General features: G+C 45.6%; 1 protein-coding gene across 14 annotated transcripts in view; it reads left to right on the top strand.

Moving 5' to 3' along the window:
* nab (NGFI-A-binding protein homolog) overlaps positions 1-22183 on the top strand; it is a 1159032-nt gene that overhangs the window by 770844 nt on the left and 366005 nt on the right. For 11 of the 14 annotated variants that reach the window (XM_070536817.1, XM_070536819.1, XM_070536822.1 and 8 more), the window contains one exon: positions 21846-21947. In XM_070536817.1, coding sequence (XP_070392918.1) covers positions 21846-21947 — 102 coding nt within the window. Of the gene's footprint in view, positions 1-1841; positions 1943-15516; positions 15675-20857; positions 20913-21845; positions 21948-22183 lie in introns of those variants that run through there. The other 3 variants (XM_070536825.1, XM_070536824.1, XM_070536827.1) reach the window with 3 other exon arrangements.

Raw genomic sequence — 22183 nt, 5'->3', positions numbered from 1 at the left:
ACTGAATGCTCGAATGAACGCCATTGAAAGCAGCAATAAAGTTAGGAAATGTCGATTCGCCATGGGGCCACACCAGAAACGCGTCGACAATGAAACGCCTATAGTATGTAGGTTTTAGGGTGCAGTTTCGAGAAACTCTAAAACTGCGCAGAGCTAAAGCGTGCACTCGTGGACCGCCAGTACCCTAAGAAAATAATTGATGACGCAATAAAACAATCCAGCAACTTGAAAAGGGAAGATATTCTCGTCAAGTCAAAGCCGGCGGGGACCACGGCTGCAACTAACTCTATTTTGTCACACTCAGCGTCACTTCCGAGTGTTTACGCCATTCTCAAACCGCATCAAAATATTCTAGACCAAAGTGAAAGACTTAGAATAATTTTTCCAGAGGCACCGCAAGTAGTGTACCGCCGTTTAAAAAAAGATTAGCGATTTGGCAACCTCTTCTAAAATCGGTGCCCGCGTATCTGCAGGTTGTAGTCCATACAGCGAGCCACGCTGTAAAGTATGCCCACATATGCTAACTACAATAGCAGCGAAAAGCTCGGCTTCAAACTTCGCACTCCGCATCAAAGGTGGCTTGAACTGGGGCACCGTTTATTTGCTTGAGTATGGTACGCGCGACCTACAGAACAACAGAAACGCCGTTTAGAATCTGATTTAATAATCATTGTTCTAAAGCAAAGTATTTCCCACATCTTCCGCTGTCAAAACGCCTATGGAATACATGATACTCTTTCGACGGTATTTGCCTGACCATACTGGAACCTGGTTTTCCTTCCCACCACGATTGTTTTGTCCGCGAATGTAGCCCGATATACAAGTTCAACGCTCTTTATTCTGGTATTAACGAAAACACCGGAAAACTAACTTGCGTCACTCATTTAGATTGACTATTTTATATGTATCTTCTTGTGCACGTGGTCCTGGCGGCCTTTTACACGAGGCTTTTCTATGTTGGGGAGGTTTATATTTGTGCCCGGCAGCTGGCAACTATACGGCTATGGCCTAAGCTGCACGGGTCGCATGATGACTGATGCTGCGGGTGGGTCTATTGCAATTCTCGGACGATAGAAAGCTTTTGTTTTATAATGCATGGTATACCGGTTTTTTTCCACGTGTGCGTTGGTAAATCTATCCGTGTGTTCCTTTTCAAATCCAGCTTTCTGCTGCAGTGCGTAGTGCAGCGCTAGTGTTCATCTTTTGCTCGTGTGCAGCTTGTGCTTCTTTAGCACCGCATGATTATGTGATTACATGTAGTGACGTTGCCTATCTGCTGTGTTTTCTAGAACTGCCTGGCTATTTTTTAATTTTGTTATTTACAAATACTGCAGGCAGCACTGCTGCCCCAGCAGGAGAGGGTTACAAAAGGTGAGTTCGCAAAGAACGCTCAAAAGTATTGTTGAATGTACATTCAACAACACAAGCAGGCAAGTGGTTCCATTGTTCGGTTGCGTAGGGAAAAAAGGAATTTCGGAACTGTTCTGGCATAATATTGTGCCATATACCACTTTAGTATGGCCAACCGCTTGTGAACAATTGCGTCACTTTACGCATCGGGACGATGCGTTTTGGAGGGGGGATAATGATACAAGGCAGAAACATTTAAACAACGCGCGCAGGTTCGTGCGCCCCCTCAAGACGACAACGGCGTATTGAAGGAAAAGACGAAATAACGGCACGTGTTTTCGCCGCACGCACTCGCATCGCAGGTGGCCGTTGTCGGCGTCTACACGAAGAAGACGAGGTGAAGCGATGCTCGAGGGAGAAGAAGAAGGCCTTCCTGATCTCCCGTTTGGACCGCGGCAGTGCTTTTTATTTACCCCAGGGCACAAGTTCGCCCACAATAAATAGTTGTATCTGTATTCCCTTAACTGTCCGTTACAATATGACCGTATCACTTTTGTATGGTTCAATCTTGATTATCTTTGTGGTGCAGAAAGTAAGTATCATTCACGTGGCAATCCTGTTGTGATAAAGCAACTACAAGAATTTCATCCTGACGATCTGCCTGCGTAACTAAAGCGGCTCCAACTTATGTTGCCTTAGCTTATCAGTAACACATGAATGTTTTCAATAACCAGATGAGATGAGCCTGACAGCATGACGCTAGATGCGCTCCACCTGTTCGATGTTTTTGGCATGGTACGGATCCCACACCACAGACCAGTACTGTGGACTGGTCGAACCATTGTGTGATATGCTTCAAGTTTTACGCTTGATGGTGACCCTTTTAATTTCCTGCGTAGGTAACATAACTTCTTGGATGTTTTCGACCATATATCGTTTATATGCATATCCCATGTAAGATTGGTAGTTATTGTTAGAACTAGGTATTTAATGGATGCATCAGGATTTATGCACTGATCGCCAATTTCGTAAACGTGTTGTAATTGATCTTTTTTAGTTGTATTTGTCATTCATGCAGTTTCTGAAAAAATGATTTTCATTGCCCTTTGTTCGCACCAGTCCACGAGTTTACGCAAGGTAGTTTTCAGTAGTTGCTGGCAGGAAGAATTCTTAAGGACAGTGTAAATAACGCAGTCATCAGCACACAACTTGACAGCGATAAGTTCATCAACATTTTCTGCAATATCATTGATATATATGCGAAACAATAGACGTCCGAGCTTTGACCCCTGTGGTACACCGGACAGAACCTGTAAGCACTCAGACCCAATTCGAGCACATTATACAAATTGTCAGCGATTCTGTAGATACGCTTGCAACCAATTGACAAGATTGGCATCCTAATATCTTTTAGTTTTTCAATGAGCAGGCTGTGGGATACACAATCAAATGCCTCTGATAAATCCAGAAAAATTGCATCTATTTGTTCGCGATTATGAATGGCCAGGGAAACGTCATGAATTGCTCACAGCAGCTGTGTTGTAGTCGGCACATTCATACGGAAACCATGTTGAAATTTGGCAAAGAAGTTGGTGGATTCAAGACGGTTGGGTGCATGGTGGGCTATTGTGTGCTCAACCAACTAGCAGCACGTGCATATAGGCGAGATAGGTCGGCGATTTCCAGCATTCAACTTTTCACCTGACTTAAAAAGAGGCACGGTTCCGGCAACTAACCAATCACTCGGCAGGCTACTTTGGTCAAGTGAGGCATTAATAAAATAATGTGAAGGTAGCAAGAAATTGTTTTAGAGTACCGATGTAGGAAAGCGTTAGGAATACCGTGGACGCCAGTTGACTTTTCTGTTTTGATATTTAGTAGGAGTGCGTGTATGCCCTCGCGGCTTAAAACCTAACTCGGCATGTTAGGAGGACAAGAAAACGCGTTAACATTGGGGTGATATGCCGTGGTAGAAGTCTGCGTAAATGGGCTCTGAAAAGTAATATTGAGTTTATTGGCAGTGTCTTTGAGATTTGAATTTACATTACCATTAATACATAGTTGATCGACTGTCTGCATAGTACCAGACAGAAAGAGCCAAAACTCGCCAGGTGAATCTTTTATAAAAGAAACAAGGGTTTTTTCATATAATCTTTTGCGGGAAGTCCTGAGTTTAGAAACCAAATCTTTGAGATCATGCATGTCAGTGTTGTGAACCTTTAATTTCCGCTTCTGTGCTAAGCGGCGTTTGAAGTGTATAATATCCTGGTTGATTCAAGAATTGTGAGGCTTGGTTTTATTTCGCCGGGCGGGAATAAACCTATTCATGCATTCTGCTACCGTAGCCTTAAACCTTTTCCAAAAGTACGAGGTGGCTGCTCCGTGTTCGAAATCCGGGAAATGAATACGTAATATGTCAAAAAACGATTCGTCATCTACAGCCGAAAAATTATGATACATTTTTGGCGCTATATATACTAAACGTTTTGTCGGCATACATGGCGGTGCGTTCCTGCCATGGGCGTTGAAAGTGATTAAAATTATATTATGGGGTTTTATGTGGCAAAACCACTTTCTGATTGAGGCACACCGTAGTGAGGGACTCCGGAGATTTGTACCACCTGGGGTTCTTTAACGTGCACCTAAATCTAAGTACATGGGTGTTTTCGCATTTCGTCCACATCGAAATGCGGTCGCCGGGCCGGGATTCGTTCCTGCGACCTCGTGCTTAGCAGCCCAACACCGTAGCCACTTAGCAACCACGGCGGCGTTTAAAGTTATTGGACTGATTCATGATGAGCAATGCCATCCGTGACAGACACATTCCATCATTTAAAAACGTTTTTAACGAATAGCAGATCAAGGATGACTGCAGTCGCTTCCGTGACACGTGTAGAAGCATTAACCAGCTGCGTTAGATCGTGAGAGAGAAAGCTTTATCAAGGAGGAGACGTGCACTTTCGGTATCATGAGGACCTGTGGTATTTAAGGAGCGCCAGTTAATGCCTGGCAAGTTGAAATCACCGGCGAGCACAAATTTTTGATGTCGTCTTATGAAATTCACAAGATGATCAGCCAGTTTTTCGATGTAGGATACTGGGCTTCTGGGGGCTCTATAGACGACGCCGAGAAGAGTGAAAAAATTGCCATAACTGATTTTGCACTAAATGGTTTTATGATCAGTATTATGGTCGACTAAAACGTAAACTATTACTTTTTTAACTATCGCTCCCGTTCGACCCCCTCACCCATCGCCGTCTCGCCTCACTATAATATGGGAAGGGAGGAAAATTTCAGCCTCTGTAATTTGTAAAAACAGCCATGTTTCAGTCACTGCCACAATATGGGGATCGTGAAGAAAAATAACGTCTTCAAGCTGACCCGCTTTGTTCGCAAGACTTCGGGCATTTACTAGAGCAAAGCGGGGTGATTTGGCTTTGGATCATTGGGTCGCTTTGGCTGCATTACGCTGGCGTAATTTTACTGCTTTCGAGTTTACATCGTCCGAAACGTACACATCGTTGTCTACGCGAAGCCGATCGCAGTCAAGGGAAGTCTTGCTGCCCTGAGACTTGAATTGTTTGCCACACTTCCAAAGGTTGGTGCGTTTAGCTAATGTGATTTTACGAAAATCAGGACAAACAGAAATGCCCGATCCGTTGAACTTGAACACTTCTGCATTACACGCATCTTTTTATTGTAGTCAAAGAAGTTTAGTATGACTGGTCTTGGGCTATCCCCCTTCTTTTTACCCAATCAATGCACCCTTTCGACGCTTGTAATTGTTACTCCGAGCTTTTGGCTAAAGATTTCATCAAGTATCTTCTGCATCAAGGAGGCAGGATTTCCATCGTCTTCCTCGGCATGTCCGAATATTATTTGGTTGCGGCGCCGGCATTTGTCCTTCATATGATCGAGTTTTTTCGTTGCGCAGAAAAAAAATTTTTGTGACGAAAACTCAGGCCTTAAAAGATTTATTAGCTTGAGTGTCTCATTGAGCTTGAGATTATTAGCTTGAGTGTTTCGTTGAGTTCAGCGAATTTGGCACTCATTGTTGTTTCCAGCCGATATTGTGAGGCGGAAACGTTTTATATCGATGCCTGCAGAGCAGTCTGCATGTCATGTAGTAATGTTTTGATGTCATCATCATGAGACCCCAGATTTGTTTCCACGTCTCCAGCGGGCAAAAGCAAAATGACGCTCGAAGCTTCACCAAGGGTCATAATGCGCTTTGCCGGGCACGGCAGGACAACAATGCATCGATTCTCACTACGAAAGCAGCGCATTTCAAACGAAGTCTGCGAATAGCGGGAAAGGGTTCATTGCTTCGTAGCGCTGCCTTGCTGGTAGCATGTTTACATTTGGCCAGCTGCATAGAGTTTCTGAATAAATACCCTAGAGGGAAATGTGGCGCTAGTGTCTACGGGGGTTCTCATGAGCGCTTCCTCAACCTACATGGGAATGATGGGAAGTACAGGCTTCGGATTGACTTCGGTCTTTAGACTAATGGCGTTTGCTTGTGGCGCAGTAAACAAAGCTATACTCATATATTATCGCGTAAAATCTAATTCTATTTCTGCAGTATGTTATATAATGTACAACACGCTACATAAACTTTGTATGACTTTGAGATGGAAGGAGATGGATGGATGGATACTATGGTTTGTCACCACGACACACCAGGGTATGCATACTTGTGCGATTCTGTTCCCGATTTAACGCCAAAGAATAATAATTTATTGATTTTTGCAACAGCAAAACAACCGTGCATGTACTTATATAAAAATACTCATCAAGTATTTCAATGTCCCTTGAGGTTTGTTACATGTTTCGCGCCAGTTCTGTTTTTCAAGTTGTTCAGAGTACTCTTGCGTTTCCTTGATCAGCTTAGAGATTCGAATTTTGAGTTTCCGGTTGCATTTGTTGCGCCGCCAGCGTTTCGCGAGTCCCCTCCGCGCCTCCCACAGGTGGAGTAAGTGGGTGTGGACCACGGGGGTGCCTTGCCACAGCTGGATTGTCTTCGTATGCTTCTCAGCTTTTTCCACAACTCCTCTTATCCATATTTCTATGTCGTCTATCGTCGCATTAATGGCGCTCTCGTCTTTGCGAAAGGCCTGCCAGTCCGTGATCTTGGCTTTTCCAATCTTCATCGTCGCTTTGTGGTGCGGGATGATCGTTTGCACTATATAATGGTCGCTACCCAGATTCTCGTCCATGCAACTCCACTCATACTGTTTGAGTCCGTGTCCGAATGTGAGGTCGGGGCTGGTGTTTCTAGATACACTGCTGCCGATGCGTGACGGTGTGTGCGGGTCGTTGAGTAGCGTGAGGATGTGTTGTTGGGCTACGTTGTGTACATCTTCTCCTTTTTTCTTTGAGGCCGCATATCCCCAGGCCACATTGGGAGCATTAAAATCACCAGCGACTATCAGTCTGTTACGCTTGCTCAGCTTCTTCACTTCTCGCATTAGTTTTTCTAGATACTTTAGGTGGTCCTTTCGCGGGATCACAATATTGACGTTCCGCTTGCGAAGCGTTATGGCGTGGCTTTGCACTTACCCATTTTGCGACACTAGAGTACAGCCAGGAAGCAGCAACCTTTCCTACCACAAATTTGTGTTCTCAAAGTCCTAAAACACGCATTTCAATGAGCACATAAACGAGCAATGCATAATGAAGCTCTCAATAAAATTTTATTGTCAAGCCACTAGAAGCTTGTATATGTCTTGTATCAGCAATGCCTTCTTTGTCCTATTCTGAAGTTTCATAAAGCATGTAACGCTACAGTGCCAACCTAACACACTTAACAAACCAAGGTCCAAACGCTCCAAACATGTTCTTTCAACGTTTACGATGCCGCCGCTTTCTCGTCAGTGCTTCGACGCCACACCGCGACACCAGCATCGTCCCAGTCGCTGGCCCAGCGCACTATCGCCACTCCGAGCAACATAACAAAGGCAGAGAGCTTTGCGTTGCACTGTCCCACTGAAGGTTATAGCAATTGCGCTATAGGAGCGAAACCAAAACTGCCAAAAAAATACTTGTAGACTAGTTCGCCAGTCAATAGAATGCCAATGCGAAGCCTGTACTTCCCATCATTCCCATGATGGTTGAACGATGGCAGCGCCAGATTTTCCTCTAGGCATACTAATATGAAACTCTATGGCCAGCTGTACCGGCGTTCGAGTTTGCAACCTTCGGGTTAGGATACCATACTTCGGGCAGGTTCGGGTTGTCTTGGGATCCCAGCCCACGTGACTTCCTGTCAGAACCGGAACTAGCTGGCTGCCAGCGGGCTGCCAGAACTCCAAAAATCGAAGAGGCCCAGTGACGTGACGTGTGCCATGACGCACGCACTAGGCACAACTTTAGGCAACCATGAAGCCACCGTGGCGTCGGGGAAGTGCGCTCGTCTCGCATCCCGGAGGCCCGGGCTCGATTCCCACCCAGACCGAAGTGGGCGTAACGTTATATTTGAAGGCATTAATTTACTTTGTTTACAGAAATCCACCAGACAAATTGGACGTCAATCCGAGCATTTTTTTTTTACGTGTTCTTACTCTTCGCGCCGTCTGCCATTTTGGTACCATCTTTCCGTAGGCCGCCGACGACAACGCCGAATTTTCGCGTAATGGGGCATATAATATGCTTTCGCATTAAAACAATAACAATGGTTAAAGAACGAAGCGCTGCCTCACTAAACAGGTTCATGCACGACAAATGAACAAGAACATTGACTTAGTGTGGAAGCTTGGGCTTGTTGGCGGTTCAATGGAAAAAGGACACAGCGCAAAAAAGACAAGGACACGCGAGAGCAACATGCACACAGCGCTGTGTGCGTCTCGCTCTCCCGTGTCCTTGCGCTGTGTCCTCTTTTCCAAAAGCAATGAGATGGCTGCAAGACAGTGTTTCACGGAACAAACTTTGAATGTCGTTTATAAGGTCTCCCTGAATTGTGAACAAGTTAGTATATCACAGACTTGGAGATGGTTCAGTGATTGGACTAGAGAGCAACACACTAGCGATTAAGGCTTCGGGAGGGCACCTAGCCGGACATTTCAAAAGGTGCCGGTGCGAGATGGAATTTGAGCGCATCACATTTCCAAAAGCCGTTGCGAGATGGAACAGAAAGGGAAATTGTTGAAGCATTTCATACTCTGGAGTTGGGTGACAATAGTGCATCAGCAGGTCTTAACTTAACTACGAATGACGAAGAAGGATTATGTGTAGTGTCCCAATTTATTGACGCAGCAACTCACTCTTTAAGCAATATCGTTGTTTTTTGTTCATTTCTCGTGTATGTCCCTGTTTACCGAGGCAGCGCATCGTTCTTTAAGCATTGTTATATGCGGCATTGCTAGATGGAGGAGCTATCATGCTTAAAGAACTTGTGGCCCTTTATAGGCAGTTAACATTGCGTATAAGGGGTCATTCACATTCCAGAGAACTGGAAGAATGCCAACATTATACTAATCCACAAAAACGGAGGCGTTTAGGAATTGAAAAAAATTGAAAAAAATTATAAACCCATTAGCTTACTTTCAATATCGTATAATATATCCATCAAAATAATTTCCCATAGAATAAGGGCAACACTTCAGTCAACCAAAACAACAGGTTGGCTTCAGGGAGGGATACTCTACAACGGATCACATATCATCAATCAGGTATTTGACGTAGTAGTTCTGCGGAAAGCCGCAAGGTGGAGAGAAATAATGAATAAATGGAAAATCAGACATCCACCCGTTCGTAGCAATTGCTACAAAGGAAACCCATACGGGTTCCTCGAAAGAAAAGCCTCATAGTTGAAGAAAAATTCGGCCTGGCCCGGGATTTTCCATTTATTCATTATTTCTCTCCACCTTGCCGGTTTCCACAGAACTACTACGTCAAACACTTGCCTTTGCCTCGTGTTGTCGACAAATTCGACTTCGCCCTGCCATCTGCTAACCGCCTGGTTAGCTCAGATGGTAGAGCGGCTGCCCCGGAAAGGCGGTGGTCCCGGATTCGAGTCCCGGACCAGGACGAGTTTCTCTTCAACTATGAGGCTTTTCTTTCGAGGAACCCGTATGGGTTTCCAGTGTAGCAATTGCTACGAATGGGTGGATGTCTGATTTTCCATTTATTCATCAATCAGGTAATAGAGAAGTATGCATAGAACAATCGAAATGAAGTGAACTCTCTCTGACTTTCATAGAATATGAAAAGGCAGTTCGTTCACTAGAGATACCACTAGTCATAGGGGCATTACGTAGTCGAGAAGTACAGGTGCCATACGTAAATATTTTTGGAAATATCTACTAAGATTTCACAGCTACTTGGTTCTCCACAAGAAAAATAGAAACATACCTATAAAGAAAGAGGAAGAGGTGAGGCGTGCAGACAGGACACAAGAGTTGGGAAGTGGACAACACGAACGCCCACTATCAACTGAAGGGAGCACTGAGGCGAAAAAAGAAAGATGACACAAAACTACTCTGCGCAAGCTCAGAAATGGTATCACCACGTGTAAGTCGGGTACATGTGCCGCTCTACGTGAGAGACAACTGTTAAGGAACTTAATCTCTTCCTCATGTAAAGTAATCCAAGGCTGACTCACGCACGCACTTCCACCATTATAGGTATGCGATGCCTCTACCATAAGACGCGTATCTTTATTCTTATGCCTGTAGAATGTCGCGCATTCATCTAACTCTGGCGTGCAGTTACAATGTTGGCAATGTAGGGAAAGATTAGAAGGTCATCCACCGGTTAACGACCTTTTATTTTCCATTATAGCCTCTGATTGATACACCGTCCCGTTTGCCCTACGTAGCACTGGCCACAGCTAAGGCGAATGTTATAAACCACACCCATACGACAGTCAGTAAAACTGTTGTTCATATTGTGCTTCACTGGACAAATATCTGTTCTTTTTTTGCCTTTTATCTGTTCCTTTTTCCTCTGTACGGCAGCGCATATCTTAGCTAGCTTATTGGGAGCAGTGAAAGCAACATTAACATCGCATCTATTTGCAACTTTTTTATGCCTGTGCGACACTGAATGAATGTACGGAATAGCCACTACTCTTTTATTTTCTATTACTGCTTTCTGTAATCACGTCCGTCCCCCTCGAAACCGACTTCTTCAGGCGCTCAGCCACAGTAGCCACTGCAACACTAGGATAACCTGCCTTAATAGGCGCCGGATCTGCGCATTAAAACTGGCGCTCATTTTGTGCATGCAGGATCTGGTGAGAACCCGCCGTGGTTGCTCAGTGGCTATGGTGTTGGGCTGCTGAGCACGAGTTCGCGGGATCGAATTCCGGCCACGGCGGCCACATTTCGAAGGAGGCGAAATTCGAAAACACCCGTGGTACTTAGATTTAGGTGGACGTTGAAGAACCCCAGGAGGTCAAAATTTCCGTCGTCCCCCATTACGGCGTGCCTCATAATCAGAAAGTGGTTTTGGCATGTAAAACCCCATTTTTTTTTTAAACCTGGTGAGAGAAGACTTAAGGCACGACATGGCAATTCCGTTTTTTACTACTTTGGAATGCTTGGAATGAAAGTTTAGAATGGCTTCGAAGATCTTGGTGAGTACTGCCAACAAACGTGATTTTGTTCGAAGACAAAATCGAACAAAATCACGTTTGTTGGCAGTACTCTCCAAGGTCTTGAAGCCGTTGCTAAACATTCAATCCAAGCATTCCAGAGTAGTAAAAAACGGAATTGCCATGTCGTGACTTCAGTCTTTCTCTCAGCAGATCCTGCATGCAGAAAATGAGCGGCAGTTTTATTGCGCAGGTCCGGCGCCTATTAGAAGCAGGTTATCTTAGTGTAGCGGTGGCCACTGTGGCTGAGCGCCTGAAGAAGTCGGTTTCAAGGGGGACGGACGTGATTATAGAAAGCAGTAATAGCAAAAAAAGAGTAGTGGCTATTCCGTACATTCATTCAGTGTCGCACAGGCATAAAAAAGTTGCAATTAGATGTGACGTTAATGTTGCTTTCACTACTCCCAATGAGCTAGCTAAGATATGCGCTGCCGTACAGAGGAAAAAGGAGCAGGTAAAAGGCAAAAAAAGAACATATATTTGTCCAGTGAAGCACAATAAGAACAACAGTTTTACTGACTGCCGTATAGGTGTGCTTTATAACATTCCCCTTAGCTGTGGCCAGTTCTACGTAGTGCAAACGGGACGGTGTATCAATAAGAGGCTAATGGAACGTAAAAGGTCGTTAACCGGTGGATGGCCTTCTAATCTTTCCCTACATTGCCAACATTGTAACTGCACGCCAGAGTTAGATGAATGCGCGCTATTGTGCAGGCATAAGAATGAAGATACGCGTGTTATGATAGAGGCATGGCATATCTATAATGGTGGAAGTGTGTGCGTGAGTCAGCCTTGAATTACTTTACATAAGCAAGAGATTAAGTGCCTTTACAGTTGTCTCTCACGTAGACCAGCACATGTACCCGACTGACACGTGGTGATACCATTCCTGAGCTTGCACAGATGAGTTTTGCGTCTTCTTTCTTTTTTCGCCTGAGTACTCCTTTCAGTTGATAGTCGGCGTTCGTGTTGTCCACTTCCCTACTCTTGTGTCCTGTCTGCACGCCTCACCTCTTTCTTGCATAATGAATCCTTATCAACTAGCTCAGCTTTCTGTCGTTCAAAGAAAGATGTCAGGCAAGGAAAGGCAATTTCCCCAATACTATTCACTACGTGCTTGGAAGAAGTATTCAAGCTATTAAACTGGGAAGACCTAAATAAGTATCGACGGCGAATACCTCACCAACGTTCGATTTTCCTATGATTTTCTATTCACCAACACTGCAGACGAGTTGCAACAAATGATTGAGGACCTTAACATAGAAAGTGTAATAATGGGGCTGGAGATTAATATGCTGAAGACAAAGATAATGATCAATAGCCTGGCAAGGTAACAAGACTTCAGGATCGCCAGTCAGCCTCTAGAGTCAGTGAAGGAGAACGTTTATCGTGGTCAATTACTCACAGGGAACCATGATCAGGTGAAGAAAGTTTACTGAAGAATAAAAATGGGTTGGATTGCATACGACAGGCGTTACCAGAGAGCGTAGCGCTATCATTGAAAAGAAAGGTGTGCAATCACTGCATTCCTGTGTTGTATCACGTCGGTATCAACAGATCATAACTTCCGTACTGGCGTTACTAACATTAAGCTAACGTTGGGATGGGATCTTCTATGTACTTGCTGAAGGAACTTTCAGTGAGTAATGTTGTATAAGATTTATTACGCTAAGATAGAAATAAACAAATATATTTGTTTGCGTTCACCGCATTTCATGTGGAATAGACTTGATTACGGATAGAAAACAAGAGAAATTAAATGTAAAACTACCACTTATCAACGTACATGTTTTCCGCTCACAATTCGTGAATGTAACCGGTTGTCCAAACAAATTGTCGAGTGCCGAGCTGAACCAATGTTTCGGGCCTTGTTATCAGATGTATGAGCGAGTGCAGTTGTCTTGATTTAGTACTCTCTTGTCATGCCTCGTAATTTGTTTGTTTTTTACTCGTATTTTGATTAGTTATGTATCCTGACGCTCCCCTTCCTCTGCAATAGTACCGTTGGGCGCTCCAGGTATTTGGAATAAATAAATAAATAAATAAATAAATAAATCTACTGGTGCTAACATATAGTGCCTTAACTTGGGGGTTGACAAAGAAGTTCACAACAAGCTAGGGACCACGTAAACAGCGATAGAACGAAAAAAGTTAGGCGTCACGTTAAGAGACAGGAAGCGAGTGGCATAACTGAGAGAGCAAACAGAGATAGCCGATATTCCAATTGACGTTAAGAGAAAAAATGGAGTTGGGCAGGCCATGTAATGCGCGAGTTAGATAACCGTGGACCATTAGGGTTACAGAATGGGTGCCAAGAGAAGGGAGGCGCAGTCGAGGACTGCAGAAGACTAGGTGTTGTGATGAAATTAAAAAATTTGCAGACGCTAGCTGTAATCGGTTGGCGCAAGACAGGGGTAATTTGAGATCGCTGAGAGATGCCTTCTTCCTGCAGTGGACAAAAATAGGTGGCTGCTGATGATGGTTCTTTTAAAGTGTTCGTGTTTGATATATTCTTTAGTCAAGTACGATCGGTTGGTTTTGCTTATTGTTTTGTTCTTCGCCTATTTACTGCTTCCGTGTCGTGGTAACCGGCGCTGCATGTGCTTTTTGGGTTTTGTTTTTCTAGATTTTTATTACTTGGTGGGTCAGCGCGTGAGCTTTAACCTACATTTACGTATTTTTACAGCGAAAACTGTATATGAATAACCTTCCGTAGTTTTTCGGCGTAGGTCAACAGAAATAAATCATCATGTTGGCTGATCCTCATGATAGTGCAGAAAGGGTCCAAGCTTAATGGCACATACCCCTGTGGGCTCGGGGACCTGTAACGCGCCCTTGAACTAACTACCCTGGTCACACTTGGGACCCAGAGAGGTCTCAGGCGCAAGCGTAAGAACGTAGTGTTCTCGGCGTCCGGCAACAGAAATGGACTTAACGATAATAACCTGTGCGGATGCAATGCGGCAGCGCAATTGTCAAAATACGAAACAGATTAGAACGCTCGCTGTGAGCAGTAGCGTGACGTCAAGGTTATCGCAGTATGTAAGCAGGAGACGTATCGGCGCTAAAAACGGTTGCATTATCGATGGCGCGGACATGTATAGTTCATACACCCGAAGAACAACATGCGTACGAGGAGCGCCGTATGGAACAGCAACAAGAATTCAAACGGCGCCGGCTCGAACGACCACCGACGAAGAACGTTCCCGCGATGCTGAACGAAAACGATAATTGTCTCCCTCTATTCATGTTCTTCACAGTCTGCCTGTCTGCTGTTAGTGATCATCCCTGTATCTTATTGACTTGCACTACTGTTTCTTGGCGTTCCGAATACTGTATGTTTTAGTTTTGCTTTTGTGCGTAGACCACGTGAGGTCGGTAGTATGCTGTAGATAAATAAATAATTCACTACATAACTATAAATTTCAGAAAGTCACAGGTTTCATCAAATAAGGCCGCGGAAGGGAATATGTGCTTTTATTGTCAGCAGAAAATGTGCAAGACCTTTCCTTTCCTAAAAAAAGAAAAAAAAAAGATCAGTGCACCGTCTATTCAGACTATTTGCCAAAAATGGGTCGCTATTTGGTCACAGTTTCAGGTATACTTCTCTACAGAAAAATACAATCGAAAGGGTTAGCCTAGTCGTAAGATATAAAAATGCTCTTTACAGGGAAAACCGACACGCCCGGCTATTTAGTCCGAGTGATGGTGTCAGTGAATGGAGCGCATGGCACGCGAGTTTTAATGCGTGAGCATTCTTCGGCGAGTACCCCAGCGCCGTCACGCGAAAAGTGTGATGCCTTTTATATAAACAAAAATGCGTGATTTGCAAAGTTAAGACAAATAATCGTTATAATAGTGTAAATATACATGCTTGGTAGCTTTATAAGCAATAAGGAACAATTAAAAAAACACCAGAGAGATTGTACGCATAAAGATACGTAGGACTCGGTAGAAATCGCATGGGGAAGTTTATGTAGGGGCAGGCCAACTGAAATTTGGGTGTATGCTTACGCGTACTTAGACAAGTGTCGTGAAGTTTCTGCATTCTTCTTTTGCACAAGCTGCTGAAGCGGGTGCAATATGCTGGAGCACGCCAGTGCTGCGCAGAACGAACAGGTGTCGCACCTCGATGGCATCACAGGTTCAAAGTAAAATAACGGCATACACGTCTCGACTGAAACGGTAGTGAGCTGTGCGCATCATTTTCTGGTGTTTAGCGCAAGGCCTTGAGAAACAACGGACAGCAGAGGAGACACACACACAAGTACTTGTGCACGTCTCCTCTGCTGTCCGTTGTTATTGAAGCTTCTTTTCGCTATAGACGAGAAGACGACGTCGAACGAACAAGGCTGAAAGCCAACGCCCGTAAAATTCTTGCGCACGACACTCGTGCCAGCAGCCGAAGACACAACGCTGCAACCGTCGTGTTGCATGCGCATGCATTCGGCGTCGGTCGGTCTAAGTTGCTGCGCTCTCTAGTCGTGCATGCGCCGTATGCGGTAATGGACGTCAGCGGCGGTGGTCGTATAATCGCCACCGCGATAATAATAATAATAATAGTGGTCTGCTTCAATTACCACATTCCTCAGAATTGCCGGGGTAAAGAAGCAAAACAACCTTCCGCGACCGGAGCTTCCACGCAATGGCGTTGCGGAGATGGTGAGCCCCATCCCCGGCGGCCGCAGTACGGCGGTGGTGTGCACGAAATTCCGGGAGAACCCATCTCGCCGTGAGTGTCGACCTTGATCGGCATTGAAGCAATCTAGCGACGCACCGTGTTACCGCCCCAAAGATGTCAGGCGTGAGCGTTGCTCTCCCGCGTTTAGTTTCGCTGCGCCACCCTTGAATGTGCGCGTGCGTGTATTCGGGCAAGATTGTCTTATTTATGTAGATGTCTAAGGCCCGTATTCAGAAAGAGAACTTAAGTAGGGCGTCAATAAGTGCGGGAAAAGTACAAGTGTTAGGCAAGTTTTAGGCGATTTCTTCAGAAACGACACTGAAGTATCACTTTCGAAAGTAACGCTTTTCGAGTCAAGTATGTCGTCTGGTGTCGAGGATACGTAAATATTTGACGTGTACGATAGGTTCAATCGCAAAAAAAATAATTTTTGCAGCAGAGTATTGTGGATATAACTGTTGCAGTGCTTGCTCGCACATTCTGCTGAGTAAAATACAAAGAACGGTTTGGTTTTAGCGCTTTACTCAAACTCGTCTGGCCACAAGTTCACGTTGGCTCTCGCAGCCACTGCGGTTCTGCGTGTCACCGTCCCGACTTTTTTTTTTTTTTTTTGCTGCTGAAAACTTGCGGTGTTCTTGCGCAGAGAGTGTGTGCGCGTTGCGTGTTTTCAACCCGCGCGGGCGATGGAAAAAAGGAAAACAATCTTTTCCGAGGAAGAACGCGCCGTGCTCCTTGAGTTCGTTTCGCGCCATCGCACCCTTCGACAGTGAAAAACCTCCGCGTCATCTCCTCCGGGACTACTGATGGGTACATGAGTGCGGTCAATGCACCCGCTCACACCAGGAAACCGTGTGATGGCGTGGAACTCCTCCATTACTGATGCCAAATCATTACCATTTCGCAACTTCACGAACTGCGGGAACAAAGTCTCGGCAATCATTCTTGACATTCGTGCAATGATTCGAGACACAGTTGCTTGCGAAACGTTAACGAGGTTCCCGGTGACAACCTCAAATGTTCCGGCGCCGTAGAATCGCAGCACGATTAGAAGCTGGAGCAGCGGCGGTACGGGGTGACCGCGTTCATTCACTGTAAACAAAAATAAACTCACCTGGGAGTTTTTAACAGGTGATGTACCCTAAAACCTCCCCTCCTCAAGTATTTACTCCGATGTATGGGAGCAAAACAGCGCCATTCCCTCGTTTCACTCCGCTGGCTGGCTGCGGGAGTATTAGGGCGACATGACGCGATTTTACTCCGCTTAAAAATCTTGTTCTCCCGTGAAACTCCGACAGGGAGTTATAAAAACTCCCCTCCGCCGAAAGAGCTTGGTCACGTGGCTCTTCCCATGAGGCTGTGCGCCTCGCCAGCGACCGGGTGCATTCGGCGGAGTCGGCAGTGCTCATGGCTGACGGTTTGTTTACATTTGTGAAGTGTCGTTCCGTGACAGCGTTTCGTCAATTTGTTTCCCGTATTTCCTTCCAGAAAGTGTTATAGGCATGCCTGAAGCTCGCTGTTTCTCAGCTTTAAGTACGTTTGCTCTGATCACTTTGCTGACAACGATGAGTGCAAGAGCAACGTTTTCAAGTGCGGAAAAAGGCTTAGGAATACCTCGAAGCTGCTCACTGGCTCGTGATGTCGGCTCAGGTTCTGACTGTGTTTTCGTGCTGCGTGACCCTGGCTTGTGTTGTTCAGTTCGTGAAATGCGATTTTTATGTTCTTTTGGGGACATGCTGACAACGTCTGGTGTAATGTTTGAAAGGACCGCTTAGCAATGGCAACAGCAGCCACTGTTCGAGCGACGACGTCCGTGCTAGTCGCACATGTATGGCGTACCCCAAGTTCTTTGCGGTGCTGTGTTGCCAGTGAGAAAGATCGGAGTGCAAGCAACTGTTTTTATGTATCTGCGAACGGATATTTTCACCCGAAGAAAAACGGTAGGACATAAGTATGCGTACTGTAAATAAAGCTTCTTATTGAGCGATGTGCATCCAATTGTTATCGCGCATATAGGTTTTGGTCACGTCATTGCTTCCGATATTGCATTAACATTACGTTCTATCCGAGACACTGATTTAGACGCATGCCGGCTCGCTCCGAGTTTAAGCATTCACTCGACAGATCAGCTATGTAGCTCCTTTTCACAACCGAGAGATATTGCTTGGACGCGGAGCAAGTAGTGCGGTGTATAATGTGTATGACTGCGCATTTTTCGGTGTTACGTCGGCTGCTGCGGGTCATGCTCACACGTAATAATTTGTTGCTACGCTACCACTATATCGCAAAAATTTAATTTTGCTATGAAGCAGACGCACTTACATTTTTCTTGCTTACTGTAACTAACGCACTACTTTTTGGCCGCGAACGCCGGCAGTGTGCGAAGTCGCCCCAGCACTCAGAATGGCATGCTAATTGTGAAAATTTACGCCATTAACTTTTTTCTCTCACTATTCTGAATTAACAGTTTTGTGTTGATTAAGGTATTCTGTTAATATCAGAGAGGCACATCTCGTATGAACGAGCATGGGAGTCGTAATTCTGAAAGAAGCACAGCTGCTCCCTAGGCGGTTTCGAGGCACACAGTATCGTGGCTATATATACTGGCACCGTTGCTTCTTGGGTATCGCGTGTACGTGGGATGTCTTTCAAGTTTCTGCATTGGGCGTTTCTGAACTGTTTATGTATGTCATGATATATGTGCTTTTATTGACTTGTTTCGTCGAATTTGACGCGGTCTCGTGTGCATATTTCGAAATTTGACCAGCAGCCTCTGTATGTAAAGATGTTCGCGCAAACTGACGCGATGCCTCTTTTTTATACTCCCGTTGCACCTAAAAAAAACTCCGTCCATTGCAAAGCAAAAAAGAAAGAAAAGATAGAAAAAATACCTCCCATAATTCCACGCGAAAATTCCGCTCGCACGGAGTAAAAATTCTACTCCGATCATACGGAGCATAATAAACTCCGAACCGGGGGGTCGCTAGAGGACAAGCGTTATACTCCCACGTCGGAGTTATTTCCGTTTACAGTGTTGTCTGTGGGGACCAGTGCTTGGAAAAGTGGTACCGCCACGAGAATCCCGCGTCGTTGTATCCTTCCATGGGATTCTGTCGATCCTTAAGCCGTGGCCGTAATGGCGACACGTATCGGTATGCCTCATCCTTCGTAATATTGCGCACACGTCCGGCGAAATCAGCAAAGTTGTCGAGGCTGCCGTAGTAGGCGGCCTTCTTGCTCGCTGGCGAGAGTAGCGAAAGTCACACTTAAGGTTGCCAATGACCGTACTTTACTTTCCGGCACTCAAGTGTCGATTTAAGTTTACCTTAAGTGCAAGATTTGTCTATGAAAGGCGTTAAGCATCGACCGGCTACTTAAGTCGTAAGTTAAGGGTAAGTTCCGTTTGTGAATACGGGCCTTAGTATACGTAAGCGCTCCTCCTGTCTGCTTCTAGTATCTGCCTTTGTCACTTCACGCTACAATTCAAGATCATGTTACCGTACCAACTCGCGCAACTTTCCACCCTTGTGCTTTGAGATTCCGGCTAGCACTGCAGAAACAGTAAACTGATTTTTTCATAATTTAAGAGAGGCACATGCCCACTGGCTCGTATCTGGTGACCAAGGCTGGCGCCCCATGATGGGTTCGGAACCACGTGACTGCAGCACGGCAGTCAAATACTCTGCACATTAGACCATGCACTGCTCGGTAACCCAAGGAGGCGGCAAAATGATTATAGAACCGGAAAGTGATCGATTGATAGTCTCCAGAAACTGCGTCAAGTATTCTAAGAATGCTAATCGCATTCAAACACCCGCGTACTATGCATGCGTATACGCTAAAAAAACACTAGGAGGTGAGGGAGTGAGTGAAAGAAATTTATTTGGTCCACAATAGACGCGAGCAAACTCGACGTCACCTGGCTAGGCCCAATCGGGGACCATCAGGTGAAACTTGACGGCCCTCTCGCGAGCCCTGTGGACTGCCAGGATTTGAAAGGTCTTGTCCTGGGCCCTAATGAGCTTCATCATTTCGTCTTGGGTGAAAGAGGAGCTCAAAATAATCAAATTGTGGTTCTGGCCCGCAATACACCGGAGCTTAATTTTAAAAATGAAATAAAATATAACACGCAGAGTTCTCAAAAAACTAATCGTAAAATAAAAAACTAACAAGCAAACAGTAGAAATTGTTACAACGCTTTCCAGGACAAAAAAAGAAACGTATATAGCTTACTCAGCTCAAAGGCAAAAATGCATAATAATAATAATTGGGGTTTTACGTGCCAAAACCACTTTCTGATTATGAGGCACGCCGTAGTGGACGACTCCGGAAATTTTCACCACCTGGGGTTCTTTAACGTGCACCTAAATCTAAGCACACGGGTGTTTTCGCATTTCGCCCCCATCGAAATGCGGCCGCCGTGGCCGGGATTCGATCCCGCGACCTCGTGCTCAGCAGCCCAACACCATAGCCACTGAGCAACCACGGCGGGTCCAAAAATGCATAGGACACCGACACTTCACCTATAAGGGATCATAAACAACGCGCATACGAGCGTAGACACGAAACAGTGAAAGCTTCGCTGCGCGTCCGTCCTGTCCACTCCGTTTCTTCGCGCCCGTAGTTACGCTCAATGACAATACATGATGCACCAACAGGCCCAAGTGTGTACGCTTGTAAACTTCGCTTACTTTGTGAATCATGTTGACTGGTTTTTGACCGAAGTTCGATTTTCGCTATTTGTTTCTTTTTTTTTACTTTTCCTGAGCGTTGCCTTGTATCATGCCTTAAAGCGCTCCTCACCACTGGTTCTTTTGGTTCGTTGGGCAGTTGGTTCTCGTGGTCTTTGGTTCTAGTGGGCAGTTGTTGCGTGTCCTCTAGGGAGCGCTCTACCGCAAGACTTTTTCAAGTTGGTTCATTATTAGCCGACAGAAATGTTTCAAGTGTCGCGAACTCGGGAGACGAAGTCCACTGCTAAGATGGGCACCCTCGCCACTTACCCTAGTCTAGCCTCGGCAAGCAAAGTCCGATAGCGGAGCGCGAAGGTCGTGTCACGTCACGGTCCGCGCCTCATCTTTTTTCTTGCATGTTTTTTTTTTTTTTGCTGCGAGACTCGCTTCCGGTGACGGTCTCGATCCCGCGACCGCTTGTTTCGTTTCGCCCTGTGTATGTGCGCGATAAGACCTGCGTTGTTTGTAGTATGGCCGCCTGGGCCAAGCCGGATCGCTTAGGGCGTTTGGAGGTGCTTACTGCGACACACCGCGTCGCTGTACCACTGACACCACACTAGCCGTATGCACCGACCGGTGGCTTGCCTGGCAATTCATGAGATTTAACGAGTGATTGTATAGAAGTGCTTTAGTGTTGCCCACCAGAACGGAATTTGCGTTCTCCTGTGATAAATGGAGCCCTGCTTCTTTTAAGAAACCTGGCCCCCAGCGTCGGTCACTTTCCAAAGGTGTATTCTGCCCATCGATTCTCCGGTGGTACAAATGGGGTCAGCGTGAAGGTCTACGTCTTCTGCGCCTCAGCATTTGGGTGGCAACTTGAAAACAACAGTGGGAAAGAGGGTAGACTTGCCACCGACCTTGGTGGGGTTCCAGAAACTGCTGTAGACATATGTATGTTTTCCTCGATTTCTCGCTTAACCATGACCTCATCCTTCTTTGTCACATATTGTGTTATAAAGAATCACGAATGCCTATTCACGTTAAAACTATGCGAGTAGGCGCCGCGGTATGGATCGTACAGAATTTCTAAGTGTACAACGTCCAATGGACGAAGAAGGAATTGCGCGGCAATTTGCGGTTCATTTTTACATAAGCAGGGTAACCTTCAGATGTCTTGCGTGCGCAGGTCATTCGATAATTTGACCAAGGTTACCTCGGAATATCATTTGATCGCAATTTCCAAAGTAAACCCGCCGTGGTTGCTTAGTGGATATGGTTGTTGCGCTGCTAAGTACAAGGTCGCGGGGTCGAGTGCCGGCCACAGCGGCCGCATTTACGACGCGGGTGAAATGCAAAAACATAAGGACGCTTATATATAGGTGCACGTCAAAGAACCCCAGGTAGTCCAAATTTCCGGAATCCCCCACTACGGCGTGCGCCATAATGAGGTCGTGGTTTTGGCGCGTAAAAGCACGTAATTATATGTTTCATTTCCAATGTAGCGCAGGAAATTGTGGGGACGTGCAAGTCACCAGTACGCGTTCTCTCTTTGCAGTCGCGATGACGTCGCAGCCTACCAACGAATCCGAGCTGCAGTTGTACAGGGTCCTCCAGCGAGCCAACCTTCTCTCCTACTACGACACCTTTATTTGTCAAGGTAAGTGACGCCGTCCGAAACTTGAGGTGATCATGCGGCAATAGGCTGACATCCCGCTAATTATACGGCAATTGTTGTAATGCTGTACGTTTTGCCGCGCCTTAAAACAAGCCTTCTGTCAACAATCATCTTGAGCTTGCGCTAATGATATGAAATTAAAGAAAGGCGCATTCGTACGCAAGCATTTCATATGGAAAGAGCCAGTGACATTGCCCATTGCTTGAAAAAAAAGATAA

This window comes from Dermacentor albipictus, chromosome 4 (assembly GCF_038994185.2).
Source record: "Dermacentor albipictus isolate Rhodes 1998 colony chromosome 4, USDA_Dalb.pri_finalv2, whole genome shotgun sequence".
In the NCBI taxonomy this organism is placed as follows: domain Eukaryota; kingdom Metazoa; phylum Arthropoda; class Arachnida; order Ixodida; family Ixodidae; genus Dermacentor; species Dermacentor albipictus.
The sequence above is the reverse complement of the archived record's forward strand: the minus strand, read 5'-3'. Positions and strand labels throughout refer to the sequence as shown.